The sequence below is a fragment of the Rhinolophus ferrumequinum genome, chromosome 9 (genome assembly GCF_004115265.2).
Source record: "Rhinolophus ferrumequinum isolate MPI-CBG mRhiFer1 chromosome 9, mRhiFer1_v1.p, whole genome shotgun sequence".
Classification (NCBI taxonomy): domain Eukaryota; kingdom Metazoa; phylum Chordata; class Mammalia; order Chiroptera; family Rhinolophidae; genus Rhinolophus; species Rhinolophus ferrumequinum.
The window spans coordinates 88,410,345-88,436,339 of NC_046292.1; the positions used below are offsets into that span (position 1 = coordinate 88,410,345).

At 41.8% G+C, this 25,995-nt stretch overlaps 1 protein-coding gene across 5 annotated transcripts in view; it reads right to left on the minus strand.

The window, feature by feature from the left end:
• The window catches only part of FARS2 (phenylalanyl-tRNA synthetase 2, mitochondrial), a 497,776-nt gene that overhangs the window by 347,389 nt on the left and 124,392 nt on the right, over positions 1 to 25,995 (minus strand). For all 5 annotated transcript variants that reach the window (XM_033115749.1, XM_033115747.1, XM_033115751.1 and 2 more), the window contains exon 3: positions 10,580 to 10,739. In XM_033115749.1, coding sequence (XP_032971640.1) covers positions 10,580 to 10,739 — 160 coding nt within the window. The remainder of the gene's footprint in view (positions 1 to 10,579; positions 10,740 to 25,995) is intronic.

Below are 25,995 nucleotides of genomic sequence, written 5' to 3' on the forward strand. Positions count from 1 at the left end.
ATAAAGAAGAAGTGATACATATATGCAATGGAATATTACTCAGCCATAAAAAAGAATGAAATCTTGCCATCTGCAACAAAATGGATAGACCTAGAGAACATTATGCTGAGTGAAATAAGTCAAACAGAGAAAGACAAATAACTTATGACTTCAATTATATGTGGAATCTAAAAAACAAAATAAACAAAGAAACAAAACACAAAAATACTCATAGACACAGAGAACATTTTAATGGTTGTCAGATGGTAAGGGAGGTGGGAAAATGGGGGAAGGAATCAAGAGGTACAAACTGGTAGTCACAAAATAGTCATGGGGATGTAAAGTATAGCACAGGGAATATAGTCAATAATATTGCAATGTCTATGTATAGTGTCAGATGGGTACGAGATTTACTGAGGTGAGGCCTTCATAAGTTATATAAATATCTAATCCCTATGTTGCAGACCTGAAATTAAGATAATATTGTATGACAACTGTTATTGAAAAATTAAAAAACATTTTTTAAAGACATATTATGAAGCTACTATAATGAAGAGAATGTAGTATTACATCAAGATAGACAAATAATAGATGAATGGAGCAGAACAGAGAGTCCAAAAACAGACCCAAACATACGTGGTCAACTGATTTTGAACAAACGTACAAAAGGCAATTAAGTGATGAAAGGTTGAACATTTCAAGAAATGGTGCTGGAAAAACTGGATATCCATATGCAAACAATCTGCAATTCACACGTCACACCACATGCAAAATTTTTCAAAATAATCACAAACCTAAGAATGAACTGAAAACTATAAAACTTTTAAAAGAAAACACAAAAGAAAAATCTTTATCACCTTGGATAAGGATAGAGTTCTTAGAAACCACATCAAAGCATAACCCATAAAAGAAAAAACTGGTTAATTACATTTCATCAAATTAACAACTTCTGCCCTTTGAGGGACACTGTTAAGAGAATGAAAAGACAAGGCACAGACGGAGAAAATATCTGACAAATCACATACCTGACAAAAGACTTGTATCTAGAATAAATAAAGATGTTTCAAAAATAGATAATAGGAAAACTGATTTTTTAAACGGGCAAAAGATTTGGGCACATCACCAAAGAATAGGAACATGGATGCAAGTAAGCACGTGACGTTCGGCATCATTAGTCATTACGGAAATGCAGGTGAAAATCACAGCCAGCTACCACTGCACACCTATGAGAATGGCTAAAATAAAATGACTGCGCATACCTCATGTTTGCAAAGATGACAAGCAACTTCTACTTCTACACACTGTACTAGGGATATAAAATGGGTCAAAATAATTCTGCTGAGTGAAAAAAGCCAGACAAACAAAGAATAAATACTGTATGATTCCATTTACATAAATTTAGAAAATAGGACCGAATTGATAGTGACAGAAAGCACATTACTGCTTACCTAGGCATGGTGTGGCAGGGAGACTGGGCAGAAACGGTGGTAGGGAGATGTAACAAAGGGGCACAAGGAAACTTGGGGGGTGATGGATATGCTCATTCCCTTGATTGTGGTGATGATTTCATATGTGTATAAATATACACATATTTCAAAACTTAAATTGTATACTTTAAAATGCTGCGTTTATTGGAAGCCAGTTATAATTCAAGGAAACTTTTTTTTTTAAAAAAAAAACTAAGTGAAAAGGGTCACCATAATAAGCACTTTTCTCAATCTGTTGGACTTGACAATTTGGAAGTCCATTGTGACCTCAACAGAAACAGCTAAAATCAACACAACCTGGGTTGGGCAGAAGTAGGAAGGAATATGTGGCTAGAAAGAAAAGGAGAATAAGCTTCTGAAGAAGAATGGAAGGTTAAATCATGGCATTTATTTATTTGTTTTATCTTGAAGGGTAGTCTGAAATCCATTTTAAGCTGATAATTGAGGAAGCCGGGTTCTGGAGAAAGTAATGGAATGGGAAGGAAGAAGAATGGGATCAAGAGGCCACATAAGCACTGAGTTCATACTGAGTCACCTAAATTTCCTTAATGAAACAGGTGACCTTATCCTCCGACAGACGAGAGTGTCCATGGTCTGGGGTAACTGAGACAGGGATTTGTACAGTGACGTGACCGAAGGCAATAACAAAGATTCCTACTAACCGTGACCTAGCTAAGGTGGCTGATCATAATTACAAACTCTGATTATAATTGTAACAGGGAAAAGCAGAAACAGTAGATTAGGCTACCAAGTCAATTCAAAGTTAGGTGTTTAACAAGTGAGGAAGGCAAGTCAAGGGTTCCAAGGGCTTAAAGTGATTGATAACAGAGTTTAGATACCTAACCTCACTTTGATTAGCTCTCCTTGGATAGGGCTAGGGTATAAAGGAGACCAGAAGAGAAGTGACAGGAATGAATGAAGAAGCTCTAGGGCTTTCTCTGAACCTGAGGAGTAGAGAAGGAACTTTCCTTCTCTCGTAAATCTTACCGTTTTCCGGGTTACCTGTCCACCAACCACCCGAAAGACCAACATAAGTAGAAACAGTATGAAATAGGCGCATTCCTGGTACATTAATTATCTTGATTACAGTATTCCTAAAATTTTAAGTACTTTTTTTTTCACTGTAACTCAAGGCCTGATAATTTTGTTTCATTTAACATAAAACCCCCAACAATTTCAACTTCTCACTTCTTTAGAGTAGGGAACCTATTTGATATCCTTTTCCTAATATCCACAGAATCATGGGTTTTACACTTCTTAAAAGTATTCCATGGTAGATGAGGGTAAAAGGGATCAAATATATGGTGATGAAAGGAGAACTGATTCTGCGTGGTGAACACACAATGTGATATATAGATGATGTGTTACAGAATTGTACACCTGAAACCTATGTAACTTTACTAACCACTGTCACCCCAATAAACTTTAACTACAAAAAAAATAGAAAAAGAAAAAAAGGATTCCAGTTCAATTCAACCATTGCTATCTCAAGCTTTCTCCCAAGGTTTCCTTGTACCAACTTCCTAGATCAGAAAGGTCAACTCTAGTATATTATTTTCTCCATTCACCAGACATCTAAAGAAAAGGGGGTCTTATGTCTCTCTCCATCTGATTCCTAAGGTGATGATCTATTTCCACTGAGCACCTCTACAGTGCAAGGCAGTCCATATCCCCACTATATAGCTAGGGGTCCCCAGGCTCAGGCAGGTAGAGTATGCCAGCCAGTTTGTACCAGCCTGCCTGAACTCCGTCCTAGCCCCAGTGAGCAGAGGCACCAACACTGCCTGAATACGACAACTGCTTGCTACTTAGTTTTCTAGGACAGCTCTGAGAAAGACAGGCCTCTCCAAAGCAGACCCAGATAGCCCAAAACACCTGATTTAAAACTTAGTAAAGTGACATGCTTAATTTTTTTAATTTGTCAACTTTAGGAATAAAGTAGAACAACTATTAACCTAATTATTATTCTTAACCACTGTCACTGCAGTTTTACATTTTTTATATTTTTCAATTACAATTGACACACATTACATTAGCTTCAAGTGTACAACATAGTGATTAGACATTTATACAAGTTATAATCAGTTCATTTGTATTAACAGGGATTCACAGATAGAGAAAAATATAAAAAGGCATGGAAGATATGGGATCCTCATTACCAAAACCAACTGACCTCCCTCCTGACCAGAACAGCATTCAAAGGACAGAGCCTGGAAATGTTTCAGTTGAATGGGACCATATATCGATCCCTGTGGCAGTTGGGCTGACAAACAGGTCATTTTGTGGGAATCAACACCTATGGCAGAAAGAGGGTGGCGGCAGGTTGGGGCAGAGGGAGAAGACAACGAACTGCAACCAAGCCCCAGAAACACCCCACCGGAGCTCTGTTGCTTAGACAACCCACTAGGATTGCCGTGGGCTGGTGGGGCGGTGGGAGGGTGTTAGACCAAATTCTGGGCCGTCGTCTTCCTGCCAGAACCGATCTCTGATGTGGACAGCCCTGGGAAGCGCACGTCCTCAGCAAGGAGGCTGCCCTGGCTGAAGCTAAGGGCAGGCCCCTCAGCCAGCGGGATCCTGGAAGGTGCCTCGAAGGCCCATCGCAAGCCTTCTGTGCTTTTAAACAAAAGGGAAGAGACCTGACTTGCCCCTGGCGACATACCTGGTCAACAGCAGCGGATCACAAGACAATGCTCCTTCAGACTAGTTATCTATGCCATGAGGCCCATGCTCTACAAAGGGAAAGGCCAATGTTTAGTAAAGAGATTGAGCCAACGAAGGCTGTAAACCCTGAAGGATGGAAAATGAAACTAAAACGTCAGGAATCCTAACCCCCAACCTTAGGTGCTCTGAAAGAGATATCTGCCAAATACGGTACTAAATATAGGGAAAATGATTTAGAAACGTTAATAAAAATGAGAGCAAATTCCGCGAGCACAAAAATAGTCTAAAGGTTATTTTATTTCTTTCTAATTCTACACTGATAACTTCTCTTATATCAGCCTTGGTATGCTGGTACAATTGAAATGTTAGCAGAAAATAATAAACTGCTTCAGACAGAAGGAAAAACACCCTGAAACGAAAACAGCTGTAATAACAACAAATTGCCACAAGGAAATGGTGTGTTCTAATTTTTAATTTTGCTTTTTGAGAACAAAGGAATACAACACTAACAATTTTTTTTAAAAAAAGTGAAAAGCTTAGACAAATTTATAAAAGCAAATATAAAAAGAGTTGAATAATTCTGAGGCCTGCTGAGACAGTTCCTATTCATTAACTAATTAAAGATTGAATTTGAAATTTTGAAAATGATCTTTCGTACCCCAAATGTAACTGAATGTGAGGGAGCAAAGAAGGATTGACCCCCAGCTAGTGAGAGGGAGTCAGAGTACGGGGGTGTCACAAGGAGACCGAGGGAGAGGCCCAATTGTTAACACCACGGCTTTCGTAGGGCTCGCAGTTTCAGAAATATCATTAAAATGATTGCTTTCCATCCTTTCAAAAGAGCTCAGTCAGACTGGCTGGGCTAAAACTGCGCCTCAAATATTTCCCAGCTTTGTGATCTTCCCATGGTACTTCATTTCTGTTTCTAGGGTCCCTCATCTGAAAAATGGAGATTATAATAATATTTAAATCATAGATACAGTTCAAAACGAAACTAAAACATCCTTAACAAAAGTGCTCAGCGCAGTGTTTGGCAATGTTAATTATTACTGTTATTGTCATCATTATTATTGCTATTATTAACCTAAATGACATGCAGATTATTTGCAGCTAGACAAGTTTACCAAGACATGTTTCAAAAACTAGGAACTCCCCACCAAAAACAAACAAACAAAAAAACCCTAAACTGACCCTCTGCAATGCTTTCAGTAAGAATGTGTCACTTCTCTTGAGGGTGCGGAAGACACTGCCAGGCCTGTGGTCTGTAACACGTACCCCACTCCCTCGTAGTTCACAATGGCTTGGGTTTGGGTCACCTTCCCTCCCTGCTTAGCGTCTGCCCTCAGATGCATCTTAATGGATGTTCCAAACACACGGATGCACCCGAGAACTAGCGCCCGCAGCCCCTCCGGCAGTTGCTCCTGTAGCAATCCACTCCGTTTTATAAATAAAAAGCAAATTTGAGATTTATAAAACAGCAACTCTGATCTGTAATGAAATCTGAAACCCAGTACTCTCTTTTAAATAAAGCAAACGTTCACCTGAAGTAGAGAAACTACAACTTCACTGCCGCTTCAAAGGTAAGGTTCTTAATTCTTGGCCATGGCATGATGGATTTCACAGTCAGAAAAATCACACCCTGCAGAAATGGTTTTTATAGGAAAACTGCTCCCTGGAAACTTTCACTTCAATCCACGGTTTTGAAATCTATTCAAATACAAATATTAAAAATATTAACACAAAGAAAGTCTAGGACCATATTGAGGGACTGAATATTCTCAAGGACCCTGGGACATTTTCACAATCACTGCAGGGTCAGGTGTGGTATATTTTTTTTAAATATTTGCTGGTGCTCGGAGAGAACATTAAGACCACCATCAACGCCAACTTGCTGTGCCATGTCTGACGTAAAGTTACATCTCATTTCATTAGATAAAATTAAGACAAATCAGCTTTAACTATTGTTCTTTGATTGTGCTATTTCTTCCTACACTCCCTGCTTTTATTGCCTAGTCATAATTTTCCTTCCCTCTTTACTCCTTCACTTTTTTCATATTTATACATTTATTTAATTTTTTTTTTCTACAAGGTACCTTTCACATGTTATTTCATTTTATTCTCATGGGAAAGATTATTAAGTTTTTTTTTTGCATTTTCTTTTTTTTTCCCCCCTTTCTTCCGCCTCCCAGCCCCCACTCTGTTCAAGCCGCTGTTTCTCAGTCTAGCTGTGTAGGACACAGCTCCCTGGCCCATGCTGGTGTTATGAGCCTTGCGCTCCCCCTGGCAGAGGCAATCGGACACTGGTGGTCGGTGGGCTGCTCATAGCAGCTCAGGCAGCTCTCGCAGGCTGCTGGCCGCTCATGGCAGCACACAGCAGCGCACGGCAGCTCTCAGCAGCCCACAATGGTTGCCGGCCACTCATGCTGGCTGCCGGCCACTCACCCAGGCCACCGGCCGCTCATGACAGCACACGGTAGCCTACGGCAGCACTCAGCAACCCATGGCTACTCATGGCAGCACAGCTCCAGGGAGAGCTGTTGTCCACAGTCTTAGCTGTAGAGGGCACAGCTCACTGGCCCATGTGGGAATGGAACCAGCGACCTTGGCATTTAGAGCACAGCGCTCCAACCACCTGAGCCACCAGGCAGGCCCTATCTTGACTTTTAAAAGTTAGAAAATGGAGGCCTAAAGCACTACATGACCTGTTCAAGATTTCAGCATAAATGGATGAAAGAGAACTTTAATTTTTCTGATTCCACTCTACCGTATCTCAGTGGTCATGAGATTTTTCTGTTAACCATTTGTCTTCCTTTCTCCTATTCCATTCTTCATTCCTTAAGGCTGTACAGCTTTCTGCTTGTTCTCAATTACTAATGTCAGCTCGGACGATCCCCAACTAAGATGCTTTCCTGGAGCACATGCAAACACCAGAAGAGGCACCTCTCCTATACGCTCCCATGACACACTAGTTTCCCTGTGAGAGGATCTGAGATACATGGCTCCCTGAATACAGGGATTACGTCTAGCTTATTCAATACTGTGATGCCAGAAACATGGTGGAAACCAGTGGCGCTTCTTGCTCAGAAATTAAAAGCCCATCCCCAAAGAGTGATGAGATGACCACCAAAAGGCACCTTCTCCAGGACTCAGCATGAGCTCGAGGAAAGGGTCCTGGATAGAGGACAGGTGACTCAACACCAGTGAGTAAGAAAGAATAACTCAGGTGAAGGAGCTGATGGTACTAAATGGGTTTGGGGGGTGGGGGTGGGGGTGAAAATAAAGAAGGAGGAGAAACAGAAATACTAGTCATTAGAGAAAGGAGGCTACCTACCTGTCTATTCAGAAACACTTATCTAACTATAAGGTAGTTTCTAAACCTCACAAAGATCAAATGATTTGATGGTAGAAATGTGTACAAAACATAAACAAGGAAAACTCTAATAATTTTCTCCATAGGCTTACAATTTCAGATAAGCCTAAATTCTTTTGTAAAGCTACGAGAGATGGAACCCTATCTCCCTAAAATACTAGAAATCCATTCTACCATAACCTGCCTCAAAATGGCTTGAACACAGTCCATCTCCTTACATTCCAATATTACTGCTAAAAATAACATAATTCCTTTCTTTTATCATGAAAGTAAAGAGAAGCCGGCTATAAAAGGATTTTCACATCAGTCATCTCTATCTGAAACCTGTTTCACTATTACATTATACGATTTTAATATGAAATATTTCAAACCAAGAGACAGAAATAGAAAATAGCAAATTTCTGTGTACCCACTTTTCAGTTTTGTCAAACCACAACATTTTTTCATATTTCATCTTTTTATTTTAATGAAATACTATGAACACACTTGAGGCCTGGTTTGTACCTCTTCCCTAAAACCATTCTCTATCTCCTAGAAAAAAACTAGCATGAAGTTCATGTATTCTTTTTTAAAAGGTAAACATGTGAAGAATATATAGAATTATTTAACGGTTTCTTAAATATTACATGAACTATATGTTTGCTAATATGGAAGTTTCGATATTCTCACAAATCTTGCTAAGACAGGACATGCATCAGAGGCTTACTAAATTATAACAAGAATCCTTTAAAATACATACTTGAGCTCACACATTGGTAGGGGAAATCTGGAGGTATGAACAAATGTGCCTCAAGATAGGTGAGCACTCACATTCCAGTTGGGGGGATGGTAGCTGAGACCACACAGGACCAAGATTTTCTACACCTACTTGTGTGTATCTTTGTCAACATTTACAAGTGTTAGATTTTTAAAAAGTATTTTCACACGTGAAAAATGACAAAGGATAGCTCATGGTGGTTTTCATTTGCTTTCCCCTGATTACTAATAAGGGTTAGCATCTTTTCATGTATTCATTAGTCCTTCTAGCTATATCATTTGTCACCTTCATGTTCACCCACTTCTCTCTTAGGTCGATTTCCACTTGTTTATTTAGAGTTCTTTATATATGCTGACTGCTTATTTGACATGCCGCCACACTCTTATTATGTAGAAGGGCTAAAATTAAAATGACTCACTATATCAAGTGCTGTTGAAGATGCAGAGCAACTGGCACCTTCATACACAACAAGAAGGAATGTATAATAAAATGGACAAGTACTTCAGAAAACAGTTTTGCGGCTTCCCAGGAAATTAAAATACACCTACCATATAACATTAATTTCATTCCTAGGTGTGCATATTTACTGAAGAGAAATGAAAGCACATGCACATCCAAGATTTGTGTATGAATGTGCCTAGAAGCTTTACTTGTAATAATAGTAAAAGACTGGAAGTAATCCAAATGTCTATCAATGGGTGGATGGATAAAGAAACTATGGAATGAAATGCTTAGCAATAAAAAGGAATGAGCTCTGATTTACACTACAACATGGCTGGATCTCCAAATAATTATGCAAAGTCAAATAAACCAGGCTAAAAAAAAAATAGAGTACACATTATAGAATTCCATTTATATAAATCTAAGAGGTGCAAATTAATCAATAGTGACAGAAACCAGTTCACTGGTTGCCTGGGGTGAAGAGATGCAGGGAACGGTGAGAAGAGATTACCAAGGGACAGAAGGAAGCTATTGGGGGTGATGTTTATTATCCTTTTTCTGCTGGTGGTTTCACAGGTGTATACATATGTAAAAATTTATAAAATTGTGTAAATATATTCAGTTTGTTGTATGTCAACTTAGCAGATTGTGAATTTTAAATATGTATAGTTTATTTTATGTCAATTATACCTCAATAAAGCTGTTCTTTTAAAAAGCTCACAGAAATAAAGAGAATAAAAGAGAATTCTAACCATGCTAGGCTTCTATCTTCTAAACATGTTTTAATTGTAGGTCACAATTAAGGGAAATCTCCTATCCTTCTCCTTACAGCTGTCTAAAAACAAACAAAATATTATCTCAAGAAAGTTAGAAATAGTTGGAGGGGGATGCATCACAAACAAAAATTTTCTTGGAAAAATAACGGAGGGCAAGTAACTAAGTGAGAGTCCAGCTCTTAAAAATGTTATCCTTCTTCCTCCAGGAAATTCACTGTTAATATTTTTGCTGTTGACAGCAGTAATCAGTATATAAATACATAAAATTTTCCTCTGGGTGCACTCACATGGTTAAGAATCTTGCCCCACATGGATAGACCCAGAGGGTATTATGCTAAATGAAATAAGTCAGACAGATAAAGACAAATACCATATGATTTCACTTACGTGTGGAATTTAAAAAACAAAATAAACAAACAAAACAGAAGCAAACTCATAGGTACAGAGAACAAACTGATGGCTGCCAGGTGGAAAAGGGTTGAGGGACAGGGTGAAAATGATAAAGGGCTTGAGCAGTACAAATTGGTAGTTAGAAATAGTCATGGGGATGTAAAGTACAGCATAGGGAATACAGCCAATAATATGGTAATAACTGCATAGTGCTAGGTGGGTACTAGACTTATCAGGGGGATCACTTTAGTTATATATATAAATGTCTAACCACATGCTGTACACCTGAAACTAATGTAATATTGAATGTCAACTGTAATTGAAAAAAATTTTTAATTAAATAAATAAATGAGAAAAAGAAAAAAAATCTTGCTCCATTTTTCAAGTCTGACCTACGTAATGAGAATATAGTTAAATAATAACACTGCTCAGTCTGTACACTTTCTCCTGACTGATGACCCTAATCTTCATCCATGATCATTCATATCACAGGATATCATCGTTTTTTTCTTTCTCTAGCTAATTCCATTTTCATATCCTCCTGCTCCTCACGTGGTATGGACCAAGAAATCTGTAAGTTCTACCTCACTAAGGACCTGAACCATTAAGCCACAACTTAGAACAAAATACTCTAGATCCAACTAGCCTTAATGATTTCAGGAAGATGGTAATTACTGACTAGGTAAGCCCCCAAAGACAAAGGCATTTGAGTACCTACCATCTCCAAACAGATGTGTCACAAGCCTGGTCAGTGTCTGCTTCAGGTGAAACTCTACGAGCTTCACGGCCTCCATGGTATGTGTCTCTTGTTTACGGGCAGAGCGAGAACTTTGTTCAAAGAGCTGCAGGCTTTCTCCATCCTTTATGCTGGCAAACAACTGTAAATCAAGAGGAATAATATCAATACATAAAAATAGTATCCTTGCCAGTCTATGTCAAAAAACATAACGTGGGAATAAAATCCACTGAGTCTTCGAGCCGATGAACATACTGAAAGTAACATTCATTTAGTCCCAACTTTGAAGAAAGCACTCTGCTCCATGGAATGGAGTGTTTGGGAAATTAAAAGACTGTTCTGATCTTTGCGGATCTGTCCATTTGACTTTTGTGCTAAGTTACAGTCATTTCCTCACAAGAGACATTATCCTCGACATTAGTGGAAATACCAGTGAATCAGGCTTTCAGACTCTAAAATTATATCCCTGACCACCCCAGTGTCCTGAAAGTGTGTCGTGAAACTAGGTGAAAAGGATAGCTGAGGAATTAAATCCTGTCAAGTCCATGATGGCAGGAAGTGTGCTGCACTTTGCTGACCCTGTATCTCCAAGCCCGGAAAGGGCCTGAAGCACATTTCTGCCACTTACTAGGCAGGTAAACTCTGGCGAGTGACACGGCCGCCAAGCCTCACGTAATGCTTTGTAAAGTAGGAATAGTAACACTCAATTACGACATTTATAATAATTAAGGAAAATAATGCATTAAAAGCACAGAGTGCCTGGCCCATTGCAATGGCTAAATACATGTTCCGCATTATCATCACAACCATAATTATTAATCACAGTTATTCTTCATAAGCTGCTTTACCACTAACAGAAAGCATCCCCACCTTTGACAACAAAGCTGACTTCACCTGCTAGGAGACTGACTCGGAGGAGAATTGAGCAAATGAGTCTACTATTCTTTCCACCTGATGTCCACGAAATAAAAAATAAAAAACGTTAATGAAAGAACAAATTCACTGCTGTTTCTAGTAATACAAGGCTGGATAATTAGAACCAAACCTCCTGATAAATCCAGAAAAATTCTTAAAGGCACTGAAGAAATAACACAATAGAGAGAAAGCACAAAGCCAGAAGAAAGCCCAGCACAAGCCTGAGAAATATAATGAGAACATTTGCCTATCCAACATCTATCAACAGAAAACCCGAACATTGGTTGAGACAGCTTACCACAGCAAAGGAGGCCAAAGTAACAGCCCACAGTGGCTGCCCAAGTAGGGCGTCGGGTAAACAGCCTTAAAGGATGACACCCTCTCTCCACCACTAACAGGAAGGCTCTGTGTGCTACATACAGCCACTTCCCAAGGCAGTATCCAGCGGAGGGAGGCTGACTGATATTCCATGGTGCCTATTATGACACCAGAGCTGAATGCAGGTTATCTCAGCCCTTTCCTCCTTAACTAAAGGAAAGAAGAGAACCAAAGCAAAACAGCAGTAGAAATGCGAAAAAGAAATGCTTGAAAGTTGAACAAATAAATAATTTTCATACAAGTGAGAAAACAGAAGAAACATTGTTCAAACCCAAAAGTGGTTCAGAAGAAACCCTCCAGAGGGAAAAGATGGGGCTTTGTGATGTTGTTGTTCATTTTATAAAATTCAAAACAGGACATGGCATAGAAAACAATCAAGATAAAACCTGAATTCAAATGGTCCCGGTGATAGCCAGGGGCTCATGAAAGGCGACGTCCTTCAAGGGCACCCAACCAAAATATTTTAGGCATGTGACAGGCACAAGAGCCCAGGCTGGTGCATTTTAACTTAATGCCGGTGAAATAATCCCACCTCCCAGCCAGAGGAGGTGTCTGGGCCTGGGCAACAGGTTTGGGGGCTAGCCTAATCTCACAGTGAAAAACAACGTACGCTTGTTTTGTGACTAACCTAAACACACTAAGGAAGTACTGGAACGTAACATTTTGGTAGCAGCGTCAATACAACATTTAGTAAGGTAAATCAGGAACAGATATCACGTTTTCAAGTTACAAAGCATTTCCACATTATAATATTAAAACAAATATGTTAAGGTCACTTCAACAGCATTTGAAATTTTAACCAGTCCGTAAGCCAATAAGCCATTACAACATCATCGATTCAGTTAAATTTAGGTTCCTAAGTGGATTTTGGCCTGAGGGCACAGAGCTCAAGTCTAAAGCCCTATGGGACCGACCGTAACAGCAGACCTGCTCTGAACCACGCACGTCCAGTGCAAGTACAAGTAGCGTCACAAGTGACGACACAACCCACGGTAATGGTAATGGAAAATATTGTGGTGATACAGCCATATTTCAAGGCCATCGCTTCGAATTCAGGCTGCACAAACCAGCATTTTAGTAAGAAGAGGAAGGAAGAGGAAGGAGCAGGGGAAGGAGAAAGAGAAGGAGACAAGGGGGAAGAGGAGGAGCTGCAAAATCTCAATAATGGTACCCAAATGTGCTTTGTGTTGGAATGAAGCTATGCCTACATTCATAAAACATTTCTGCAAGCTGGTATTTTTTAAATGTTTAATTTGGCTGTATGACTGTATTAGAAAGGATCTCACTCAAATTATTACCAGCTTAATTCGACAGAAAAAAATTTTTAAATACTAGGCTCTGAGTAACAAGTAAAGAGAACTCCTTGGCACTTGGGAGCATAAGGGGGTGGGGGTTTGTGGTGGGACCATAAGACAGCGAGGAAGTGAAAACCCAAAGGTGCCCACAGGATACAAGAAAGTTGTTAAACAGCTTCTTTTTGAAGGATTTTGAAATTTTCTGGGGCTGGAAAGTGGGTGCCAGACAACAGAAAGGAGGTTTGGAGAGAAGAGACAGGCTCATTCAAACATTTTTCAGAATAATTCCACTGCAGATTACATGATAGACATGCTCTCTTCTTTCTTATTTACAAAACTTATCAGCTTATAAAACTTATAAAACTTATCAAATTCCAAATCACTCATTAATGACTTTGTTATGATTGGATTCTTACAGGAAATAAAAGAGGTTCCTAGTTCTGTGCTCTGCTGAGTGGGAAATGAAAATAGAAGGTGCACTAGTAAAACAAACATGATGTTAACCAGAAAAGACTTAAGTCCAAATTGTATAGCTCAAAAGTTATAGGTCAGTATAAAGTGAGGCAAAGAGGATAGGGACCTTGTGTTATCACTGAGGATGGGGTACGAGCTTTTCACCAAAAACCACTCATGATCATTTATTCCTCAGAACCCATTTTAAAAAGACTTTTGTCTGACAAACTGCATTTACTAGATAATAATACTTTTTAAATTAAAGACACATATAAGTGACACCAGGGTCATACTGACTTGATAAAGTTCAAGTTGATATTTATTCTTCTCTGCAGACCCCCCCCACCAACTGCATGATTTCTCAGAGTTAAGAAGCAGGATTTAGGATTAGACAATTCCAAAGGCACAGTAAGGGAGACTGTTCAAATTACTGATTCAACTCATGTTTCTGAATTATCAGGAAAGTGCTCCTTTTACTGCCAAAGATAATTGAAAAGGCCACAGCAAGAAGTTTTGGAAATACAGATAAACATAAATATAGGTAATAATATATAAAAACTGGTTCACTAATTGTGACAAATATACCACAGTAGTAGTGTAAGATGTCATTGATACAGGAAACTGGGTATGGGGTACACAGGAACTCTGTACTGTCTTTGCAATTTTTCCAGAACTATCCTAGAACTATGCTATAACAAAAACTTTATTTAAAAATTGAATGCAGGGTCATACACCGCTGTGACTGAGGTCAGCACGCTCAAGAGAGACTAATGCCCGAACAGTTACATTTCAAACTCTTACTGAGAATGAAGACCATGATTTGTAACCAACTTAGGAGCAATGGGAAAGGACTGTGTAACAGATGTGACCTCAAAAGTAAGGACCACCGGCTCACTGGCGCCCGCTCGCCGCGCTCTGCCCGCCGCCCTGGAGCGCCTGCGGCAGGCGGCCCGGCTCAGGCCGAGGCGGTGCGGCCGCTGATCCGACGGCCGAGGCCGGAGCGGAGGCGCCGTCCAGCCCCGACGGAGCCCCGCGTCTGCGGCTCAGCAGTCGGACGGACCACAGCGCCTTCCCTTCCTCCCAGCGCTGCCTCCTTGTGCAGAACAAAGCTCAACAGAACTTTGTGGTTTTGCCTGTTACTGCGGGGAGAGAAGGAGACGAGGAGGAGAAAATAACGAAATGTCAAAGGAAAAGTGACTGTCAATGCTGGTTGTTGCAACTGTAAGTTGTTTCGGGAATATATCAACAGCCCAGAAGGCTCTTTCCTGTGGCTGTATCACTCAAAAAACTCAGAACTGGGTGACAACGGCAGTCAGAAGCACTGGTGGTTTCCAACCTGGTTTAAGAACGGGACCCACAATCACCAAGGGGAAGACGACGACGGACAATGACAAGAACGGAAGGAAGCCAGTGAACAGCGGCTTCAGCGTCGGACTGGTGTCATCCACAGGGGTGGTGGCAGTGCCCGGGTGGAAGGCGCCAGCTGTGTGGGAAGGCACGAGCAACAGAGCCGTCTTAGAAAATTCCCGGGGGTTAGGCGGGTTTTGCTACCGGAAGGTACATTGTGCGTTACTTGGAGGAGCTCGTAACATCTGTGAACAGGCACTTCATGCTTGGCCACAAAGTCCTATTTCACACCACGGTGGGCGACGTGTCCAGTTTGCCCTCGGTAGAGCTGGGTCCTCTGCATTCCTTCAGAGTGTTTGAGATCCAGCCTGAGGAGAGGGGGCAGGACATCAGCATGAGGCGCATGAAGACCTTTGGGGAGCACAGCGTGGCCCACATCCAGCACGAGGTCGACTTCCTCTTCCGCATGGACGTGGGTCAGCTCTTCCAGGACACCTTTGGGGTGGAGACGTTGGGCCAGTTGGTGGTTCAGCTACAGCCTGGTGGTACAAGGTAGATCCTAACAAGTCCAGCTATGAGAAGCGGAAGGCATCCACAGCATACATTCTGTTGGGCTGGGGGAATTTTTATCACCACGTGGGCGTTTTGGGAGAAGCCCCCATTCAGGTCCTAAACCTCACCCAGGGAATGTCTTCTAGGGAATCCTGCAGGACAAGAAAAAGGACAAGTATTTCCTTCTCAACAAACCCATAAAATCTTATCCCCAGAATATTGCTGGGGTTATCACATAGGCCAGCCTTCAGATACTAAGACTGTCAAGATATCTTGGCAGATAAAAGAATATAATTTGGTTAGAAATAATATCTGACTTTAAACTGTGCCAGTAGGTTTCTAAATTTGAGAGAGTATTATTCTGGCTACTTTCTCAGAAATGCAACACTTAATTTTAATTTAAAAAAATAATAACAAAACACCAACCGAGCAAATACCTGCTATTCCTCCTTGTAACTTTGAGCGTTGTTATATAGGAGAATGAACCCATGGTAATCAGATGTGCATTCCCAGTGATTCCGTTTCTATTCATGGTTTGGGGGAAATACTATCAGCTGAACGTAAAAAAAGAAGGAAAAAAACCAGAAAACACTCTACATGTGCCAGATAACATAGAAAAGGGTGCTAAGGGAAGTGTTTGGCAACAACATACAATTGTGGGCAAGTCCCCTGATTTCAGTGTTTTCTTGTCTTTGCTGAGTCTAAAGCAACACAGAGTTGCTTTGCAGCAGAACTCTTAGTGAGGACACAGTTTACCTTGGCAATCCTCAAATGGTTTCAACAGCGGATTGCTTCAGGCCGTTTGTAGCCTATGTCCTTTTCTTTTTGAATGTTGTTTGGCTTCTGTGCGAAAGATTGGTGGAGATTCTCAGTGGCTATCATGAATGTCTGGAGTCACAGGGAATCTGAATGAGCCAGTGGGTGCTCAGGAAGTGAAAACAAAGCCTCACAGTGAGTTTGCCATGAAATAGCAGAGAGAATATAAAGAGAGGGAGCAGTGCCACCTGGGAGGAGGGCAGGACGTGGGGTTGGTGCATAAATGCAGCACGGACCCAAGCGCTGAATGCCAGGGTGACAATGTGAATGGTCTCCAGCCGCCTCCTCAATTCCGCGACAACCAGAGGAGGGCGGGGGGGCCTTGAATGAAGATGCTTCTTGTTTTGCCCACATCGCATAGAGTCTGCCAGATTTTGCAACTTGTGTCTTCAAATCCTCGCCAGAGGAGGTGGATGGTGTCAGAGAAGACAAAAGCCTGCGGTGGACTGAAGAGGCATTTCCCTGGGCCTTATGACAATCAGTTATCAGCAAGTCCGCTGCCACCTGCTCCAACACTCAGGGTCCCTCAGCCTATCAGGCCCCCCTTGGAGGGCTGATATCAAGGGGTGGTGTTGTGCGGAATGACAGGCGGGGTCTCAGCTCCCGCTCCCCACACAAGAACACAGGACATGGTGAGGCCAAAAAGGAACACCCACGGAGCCATAGGTAGGGGAGTCACACCACTATACTCTCACTGGCGGCTGGGTTGGAGACACAGGAACCAGGAGCAACACAATTCTCAACCCTCACTGTGCCGCTTGCAGGCTCAGCCACCATCTTCTTGCTAGCCCCCCTTTTCTGCTAGCCCAGCCACGGCAGTTATATTAGTGCCCAATGGCTCACTGGTTACAGCTGACGGCCAACTAGCCACAGCTGATGGCCATTTGATCACAGTCGATGGCCATTTACTACCTGAGCCAGCACCTTTCTATGTGAGGCCGAGAGCCTGGAAACTGCTTTTGGGGGCTCTGTCCCCACAGGTGGATTGGAGGAAAAGCCCTCCCTTCAAGTTACCCCCATTTTTCCCTGCCCCATCTGCACTACTGGGGTGTAACAACCAGACCCCTTTTAACGAAACGGTTAATTGGTTTTATATCAAAAGCAAGGGGGTGGCAAAGGGAGACCCAGTCCTCATGACTGAACAGCTTAACATTCAATTCCCCTCTCGAAGAGAACTTACAAAATCCTACATATTATTTAAAGTTAAGAAACTCAGTGTAAAGGAAGTTAGGAGGCAGCATTTGCATATATGTGCAGGCGCATGTATATTTTGCTTGTGTCCCAGTTTAGGTGGTTTGTTTCCGTGTTAAGGGATTTATTTGAAGGACCACTGCACTGGCTTGATGTTCAGCACAATGGGCTTCTCTGAGAAAATGAAACCTACGTTTTCTCCACCGTTGCATTCTGTTTCCAACTCTTTACTTGTTGCCAAAATATATCACAACCTGGCCAAACAAAACCAAACCAACAAAAACCTTGAAGAAGTGGGCTTTGTAAAAGAGAAAAGAGGTCATGTGTCAGTTAGGACTCTCGCTTCTCTAACTCAAGATTTTGGGATCCATTGTGGAGTAGGTGAAGTTAATGATTTAAGTCCTAAACCAAAGAGCTATCCTGAAAGAATACAGAAAAGGGCTGACGTTTACTTTTGAGGGAATCTTGATTTTTTTTTTAATTCATTTAAATTTCAATCCCAAGTGGAGAAACTAAAGCTCTCATTATTATTCTTAACCATTAAAAAAAAAAACTGATTTACAATTGAATAAATTATTTTCTCAGTATAGAAAAAAAAGCAAGGCCCACCATCATAGTCTGTGAACACAGCAGGTGCTTCACACATTTCTCCTTAACGACTTCATTAATTTAGAATTGCCCGTATGCATGTGCTGAGTCAAGAACCAAATCTTGGAGAAGGAAGCATTAGCTGTCCCCTCCAATTAACTGCACAGATTATTCTAATCACTCCTGAAAATGGTCATCCCACCTACCCTGCTTTCACGAGGGGAAAAACGGTATTGCCTTCTTCCAGAGAAAAGAGAAGTCATCAGATAAGAACCCCCTGACTTCTAGCCTTCCATTCCCATTCATAAATGTGTTTGCCTCTGCATCATGCTTCAATTCTTCATGCCGGCCTTACTTTAGGGGGAAAACAGGGCACCAGCCTCTGGTCGGGCGCTCGGCATTACTATCCCCTCTCCCAGCGAACTGAATGCCCCAATCCCATCACCTTCCGTCTCCTCAAAGTTCTTACTGAGAAGTCATCCACGTCTCCTACACCTTTCATCTCTTCTGGCTTCCTCCTCAGTGAACGTATTCAATTCTTCCCTTTAAATACTCCCACTAATCCCATTTCCAACTACGACTGCCCTCTCTCCTCTTCACCGTTAAGCTGGTCACTCTTTCTTGGTCTTCCTCAGTCTTCCTTTCCTGGCTTTCCTGTCGCTAAATAACTCATATTCCACAGGCCTCATTTTCAGCTTTGTACACGTCTAACTCCACCTACTCTCCCCTAGAAGAAAGCAGCTACACTCATAGCTGCCACTGCCGTGTACACTGACGGAAATCTCCAGCCCTGAGGACCGACTGCGCCAGGCCCAGGTACACATACGCACCTGCCTACTGGACATCTCCATTTGCAAATCCCCCACCTCACCATACTCTCCTGAACGCTACCCCAAAACACACCTCTCCTCCTGGGACCCACAACCCCGGGAACGGTACCAAGAAAGCAATCCAAGAATCACTGTCAGCTGCCTTTCCATTTCCCTCACTTCCCACACGCAGCCACCAAATCCAATGAATTCCACCTGCTAACACTCTCAAGTCCACCCGGCATCCCTGCCATTTCTTGGTCCTGGCCTGCACTGCTTCTCTCTCGGATGATTATAAATAATCTTCTAACGAGTCTCACCATTTCCATTCTTGCCTATGCTGCTCCATTACACAGACTACTCTGCAAAATTCTTTTCTAAAATGCCAGTCTGACTGCTTAAATACTATTAAAGATTCTCACTCTTTTTAAACTAACGCTCAAATCGGTAAGTTTGCCTAGAGGCCCTTCAGGAAGCGGTTGATACCCCTCTCCCTAGCTTCATCTTCTCACTCCCCCCGCTCCAGACACTCCACAAGACGCACTGCAGGACCCTGACATTCTTGTGTAGCTTCTGCCTTCAGTTCTCCTCCTCCCCCTCCCTGGAACACAGCGCCTCTTCTCAACCTGGATGACCTCACATTTCCCTTTAAGATGCTTTGGTAAGCCTTCTAGTATTACCCGCAGGGACGACGGTTTCCTTCTTCTGTGCCTTGGTCACATCTCTTTCATTGTGCTGATTTTGCTGTACAGAGTTTCTAGTTTATCTGTCTCTCTCACTAGGCTGTAGACGAAAGGAACAGCATTTAGTCGGGAAGTTATTTGACAACAACCCAGTTTAAGATGAGGTTTCTAACCACACATGGTATCTAAATACAAAGGCAATCTATATCCAATTCTGCTCAACCAAAACCTGTCACTAAGCAGATTACCTGTGAGCCCCAGGGACCAGCCGTCACCTGGAGAGTGACAGAGAAAGCCTATAACTCTGAGAAATACAGCCTCATATATTTGGCAGACCCAATGCTTATTAATTCTTGATTCACCGACAGAGAAATAAGTAAGAATCACTTCCTAAAATAAGCACATTCACATATCTTACCAGAGACATTCCCAAGCCTTCATTTCCCCCGAATAAAGCGAGCAAATTCAATTACGTTATTTAAATCCAACTAAAGCATTTCAGCAAATATTAAGTATTCAAATCACTTTGGAGGAAGGATTGGGATGTCTTAGTGAGATGAATCAACAGACATATTAAAGGGATAGCACACTCATCCAAGTGGATTTCATCTGCTAATTTCCACAGTTTTTAATTTCTTTAAACAACTGGGCCCTAAGTGAGATCTTCTGCTGTTCATCATTTGAGAAGACTTGTGTTTGGAAGGGCCCGCTTAAATACAACTCTGTCCTAGGGTCTCTGCGGGAAGTCCGCTCCTGTTTTAGCTAATTGATATTGAATCAGTTTTGTCCTTCCCTGGATTTTCTGTAACACACCACATGCCAATTAATCAAGTTAGAGATCAGCACAGAGGAGGGAACACATCAAAGCTCCTCACTGAAAAAGCAGGCTTTGTTTTCTCCCCACTGCGTGTCTTATTTCCTCTCCCTGGCATGAGAATTTGTGCCAGTGAAATAAGGGAAGAGATTTGAAACAGTCAATGTTCACTGGTGAAAGATGCTACAAAAATACACTGGTGGTTAAAAGGCAACTTTTGCCAGGCAGCTGAACCAAATATTGGCTGTCAAGGATGCAATATAAAACAAGAAGCTCAAATTTCATATGGACAAGTTCTGATGGTTTTAGTCTGACAGTTTTCCCAGGGGACCCCCTACACTAGACCTTCACTGCCAAACTCACACAGGTCCCCGTTGGACAACATGGTGTTTCCAAATCTCCCCTCATTTAAGCCTCCATGAGAGAAACCTCAAGTTGAATATACCATATATTCAGTTCCTTGCTTAGTGACAAAAACCCATATTCTCAGAGAGCCAGGGTCAGAAATGTCCCCGGGACAGCAAGCTGGCACCCACGTGACTCCACGTTTTCCTGGCAGGCCTGGGCTGCACTCAGCAGCAATGTCGGTGGAGCATCATCAGTGACTTCTGCCTCCTCTGACCCCGCAATGATACTGCCACTGGCTTCTGCGTATTTCAGAAATCGGGTCAGTTGTTTTGCCTGATTTTATTAACTCTGACATGTCGTGACAAGTATTTTTTCAGCACTTTTCTTCTCTTGAGGTAATCCTGGGGGTACCAATGGGAGAAGGAAGTGGATTAATATTCTGTCAACCTCTAGCTGATACAGAGAAAACATCAGAAACTTCCATCTGTCAAAGCTAGGAAGTTACATGAAGCTGTACACAAAATACATGAGAGATTCAGAGTTTGGATGTGTTGAGGGACAAAGCAACAATAGCCACTATAAAAAACACCCTGTCATGGTGTGAACTGGTTCTCACTACAACCATCATTTAAAGGAGAAAACTTAATCCATTCTGCTGTCGACTTTAACATTGTGATCTATTGTCATCCTCTTCCTAGGCCATGATGACAGATAAAATAGAGAGAAAGAGATTGCAATTTTTTCTTCAGATGGCTAAACAGCTCATTCACGGTGCTAATCGGTGAAATACAACAGGACAGAGACCTATCTGAATTCTATCACCTACTCTAAAGGAAGATGACAGAAGACGTATTACTAATCAACAGAAAAGACAGCAGTGGCTTTAAAAAAAAAAAAAAAAGGTAGATCAGACCTAAAAAGTAAGACCCACGAGATATCTGATTCACGTTGATGATACACAGGTAAAGCTATACGCAATCGGAATAGAGCAGACATCTATTTTCAAGGTAAATATAATGGTATAGGTAGGGGAACTAACATTTCCTGAGCATCTCCCACTCACAAGGTATCATCTGGGTTATTCAACCATAACTCAGGAGTTATTCCTGTTTCATTAAGGAAACTGTGGCTCCGCGTGGTTAAATAACTTATCTAAGTTTCCCCGAGAGTGAGATGCAGAGCCAGGATTCGACTCCCCTCTCACCACTCAAAAGCTGGTGTTATTTCCAGAATAACAAGCACTGCTAACTGAAAACATTTTCCATATATGATGCCAAGGCCCACAGATAGGCTCCAAGAGCTGATAACCCGAAGTTCAAGTCTTTTGTTCAATCCTGAAGGGCAAAAAATGCATAATTCCTTACTTTAAAACTTTTTTGTACAAATAAAGGCTATTTATTAGTAACTAAGTGGGTTACTAGGAATTTCTCAAGTGTGGTACCCACAGAACAAATTAAGGAGTTATTAGAGGTGATTCTCAGTGTTCCACTGTAAAGTCTGGCTGCCTAAGAATGGTGTGGTGGTTAATTTCATGTGCCCACCTGAGTGAACCACGGGGTGCCCAGATGTCTGGTTAAACAGTCTTTCTGGATGTGTCTATGAGAGTGTTCCTGATGAGATTAGCATTTGGATCGGCACACGGAGGGAAGCAGATGGCCCTTCAGTGTGCGTAGGCCTTGTCCGAATAGAGTAAAAGGCTGAGTAAGAAGAATTTTTTCTGTCTGCCTTTCATTTATTACTTAATGGTTTATTTTGTACTTTACATTCACTTTATATTTTATCTTTTATTTCCCTCGAGCTGGGATACCAGTCTTCCGCTCACACTTGGGTTCCTAGTAGAACTCACACCACTGGCTTTCCTGCTTCTCAGATCTTGGGACTCGGACTGAAACTATACCATTGGCTCTCCATGGTCTGGACTTCTCAGCTTCCATAATCACATGAGCCGCTTCCTTATAATAAATCTCTTTATATGAATCATATATATGTGTACACACACACACACACACACACACACACACACCCCCATCGGTTCTATTTCTAGAGAATCCTGACTAATACAAACAGACGACACCAAAAAGCTCCTGTAGCCCTGAAACACATTTGAAAAGTTGGAACCGCCACAATTCACAAAGAGAAAACTATCAGTAGATCTTTAATGGTACTCTAGGTTGATTGTAGATTTCAAATGCAGGTAGAGCCTTTTAACAATAAATCAATATTAGTTTTATCATCATTAATGAATTTTTGTGGGTTATTTGATAAACAGTATTGTATATATTGATGCATGATAGAATCAACATTAATAACTAGATTTTAAAATTGTATTTAAGACACTATAGTTCAAATAAGAATCATTTATACCACTATTGCCAAAGCAAATGTTTACATATTCTCCATAATCCTACCACCAAATTCCCTGAGACATTACATATCATTGGTATTGCCAAGTTGTTTGCACTAAACAGGAGAAAGAGATGGGACAATTTAACTGGGGAGTCTTTCACATTGTCTACGAGTCCATGTCCTAAAAATATTGAGAAATATCACCCTGAAAAAGGTAACCCAAATTCCCTCTGAAACAGTCTCTCACCCATAATTTTTATGGTGAAGAAGTTATTCTTCCCATTTGTCCAAGGTAAATCCTTTTCTGTTTTGATTTAAGCCTGGGTCATAAATCTTAAACAATATATACAAAAAATTACCTAAAACAGGCCTCCAATGGATGTGTGTTAAAATCTGCTCCCCACAAGATCCACGCTCCCCAGCTCTGTACCCGAGTCCCATCTCCAGGTGGCTCTGTGCCTTAGGAGATTTCTAAACACAGAAAATCTATTTCTATTCCTTGGATCCGGAATGGTCACTACTCAGGAAGGTTCCCTGACCCAGGACAGACGCTCTCAGACGTGGGCGGAAACTGTTCCCTTGGCTTCGCCCTCCTGTTCCTACACAGCCTCTGACCTTGAACTCGACTTTGATACCAATCTCTGGCCATCTAGTAGCTGACACCTCGTCATTCCCAGTGAGGCCGCCTCCTCTGCCCCCTTCTCACTCACTCAACTCTAACTTCTGCCGTGTTTCATGTCACCCAGCACCAAACCTGACCCCAGTCTGGATCCCAACATGATCCAAGAGAAGTATTATAAAACAGCAGCAGAAGTGGAAAGAAAGAGAATTGCTAAGAGAATAAAGAACAATCGCCTTTCCAATTTACTACAGACTTGGGCTGGGAATTACAGACATGGAGACTGAACTATCTCCTTGACAACGACTTCTAATTTCTTAATCTAATAAAAGAGCATCTAATAATCCTTAACCACATACAAAATCCTATGTGTGTGTGGAGGGGGGAGGTGTCCAAATCTCTCAGCGGATTCTCAAATGGTAAAAAAAGGTTAGAAATCATTACTATGATGAAATGCTATCAACATTGTATAAAGTCTCTATGTAGCTGAAAAATATCATTGTATTTAGATGATGTATCTAGTTTAAGAAAAGTCTATTTTATCTTTCCAATTCATTCATATTAACTGGTTTACAGTTTCACAGAGAACTACCACAGGATGAGTCAGGAGGATGACACGAGACGGTAAATTCCAAGACAAAGCCTCAGAAAGAAGACACCGAAACTCCCGTGAAAGGACACACACTATTAGTCAAATAGCCGGAGTGTCACCTTTTATGTGGAAGAGCAGACTCAGGCATCTGCACACACAATTCAACAGGATGTGTATGTCACTGATTGCTGGCTGGTTCTGAGGCTGGCTCCTTACCACTCCACCTGCACCTACCAAGCTGAAAATGTGAGTTCTGCCACACCCTCCACACAAGTAGCTTTCGGTAACGTGCACCAGGCAATCAAATGAGGTCTCCAGCAAAGTGTGAAGTCTGCCGGGAAAGAGCACACTTATCACTGTGAAAATATTTTTGCTACTTTCACACATCACTTCAGCTAGTATAAGAAGTATTGTTACTGTAATTATGTGGATTCAGTAAAACCTAATGAGGCCCTCTTGGCCTCTGACAGCAAATGTTGGATATAAATGGTAATAATTTCCCTGAGATCTTGGAGGAATGAGATACAGAGAAAACTGTCTGTTTTTCTCTGGGTGCTATCTTGGTTCAGGAGCACAAGGTTTTGACTCTTCAAAACATCCTCTATCCTTTCTGTAGTCTACACAGTAAGAGCCAATAAGTAGAGAGCATTCCCACCACCTAAATTATATTCAGAAATTTTAAATTAGAATCACGAACAAATGTTTTTGCCTCCCTAAATGTGACTTTCCCTAGCAACCCATTTGTTGGGTTAATAACCCACCTCCCTAAAGACTTACAGATATTCGGGAAAGGGAGCAAGCTGACTGTGCCAGTTATCAATGCACTGCCTCTGGGCCACGAATCAATCCTTCATTGACTGCTCTGCGAAAACTGAATTGGGCCCTTTAAGTATTTTTCCTTTGCCAGCTGGCACAATGTTTAGCTGTCAGTAGAGGTCGCTGGAGAGACACCACAAAGGGACTCCTGCTGGATGCACATGCCCAGCCATGCAAGCAGCAGCACGCAGCTCCCCAGGGGCTCCCACAGCACCCAGATGCTTCCCCCAAGTACCCTCGTAGGCAGTTTCACAGGAGAGTGCTTCCTGCAAAACACTGCCCCCAAAATGGCTTTCCCTGGCACCTCAGGGAGTAGATTTCCAGGAAATGCCAGTGTGGATGTCCAGCAATTCCATCACCACTAATACCTCTGTCACCTCTGTGTCATTCAGGGAGCCACAGCGAGAGGAAGGGGAAGGGGCCCTTCCTTGGGGGGCTCACTATCAGTCCTAGGGGGAGCAACGGCCCCTCATATCAGCTTGCTCCATACTGTCTAGAGATCTCTTTACTTCTTACTAGCCAATCCCTCATTACCCCAATTCTCTCTGCTGTACTTCATAATTCTTTACGTTAAGCTTTCCCTGATGGAGTTACTGTGTGGTTTCTGTCTTACTTGGCTGACACATCTGCTTCCCTGGAAGGCTGGAGCGTGAGACACAGCTAAGAACGCCCAACCCGCAAAGCGGAGAGGTGGATGGCCATGCAATCAACAATGCTAGCTGCCATCTTTACAGGGCGGGAGCTGGCAGACGAGAACGAGGGAGACATCCAAGAGCCACACGTCCCAATGGCTGCTCCGTGCAGGACCCTGGGTTAGAGACAGGATGCACAAAGAA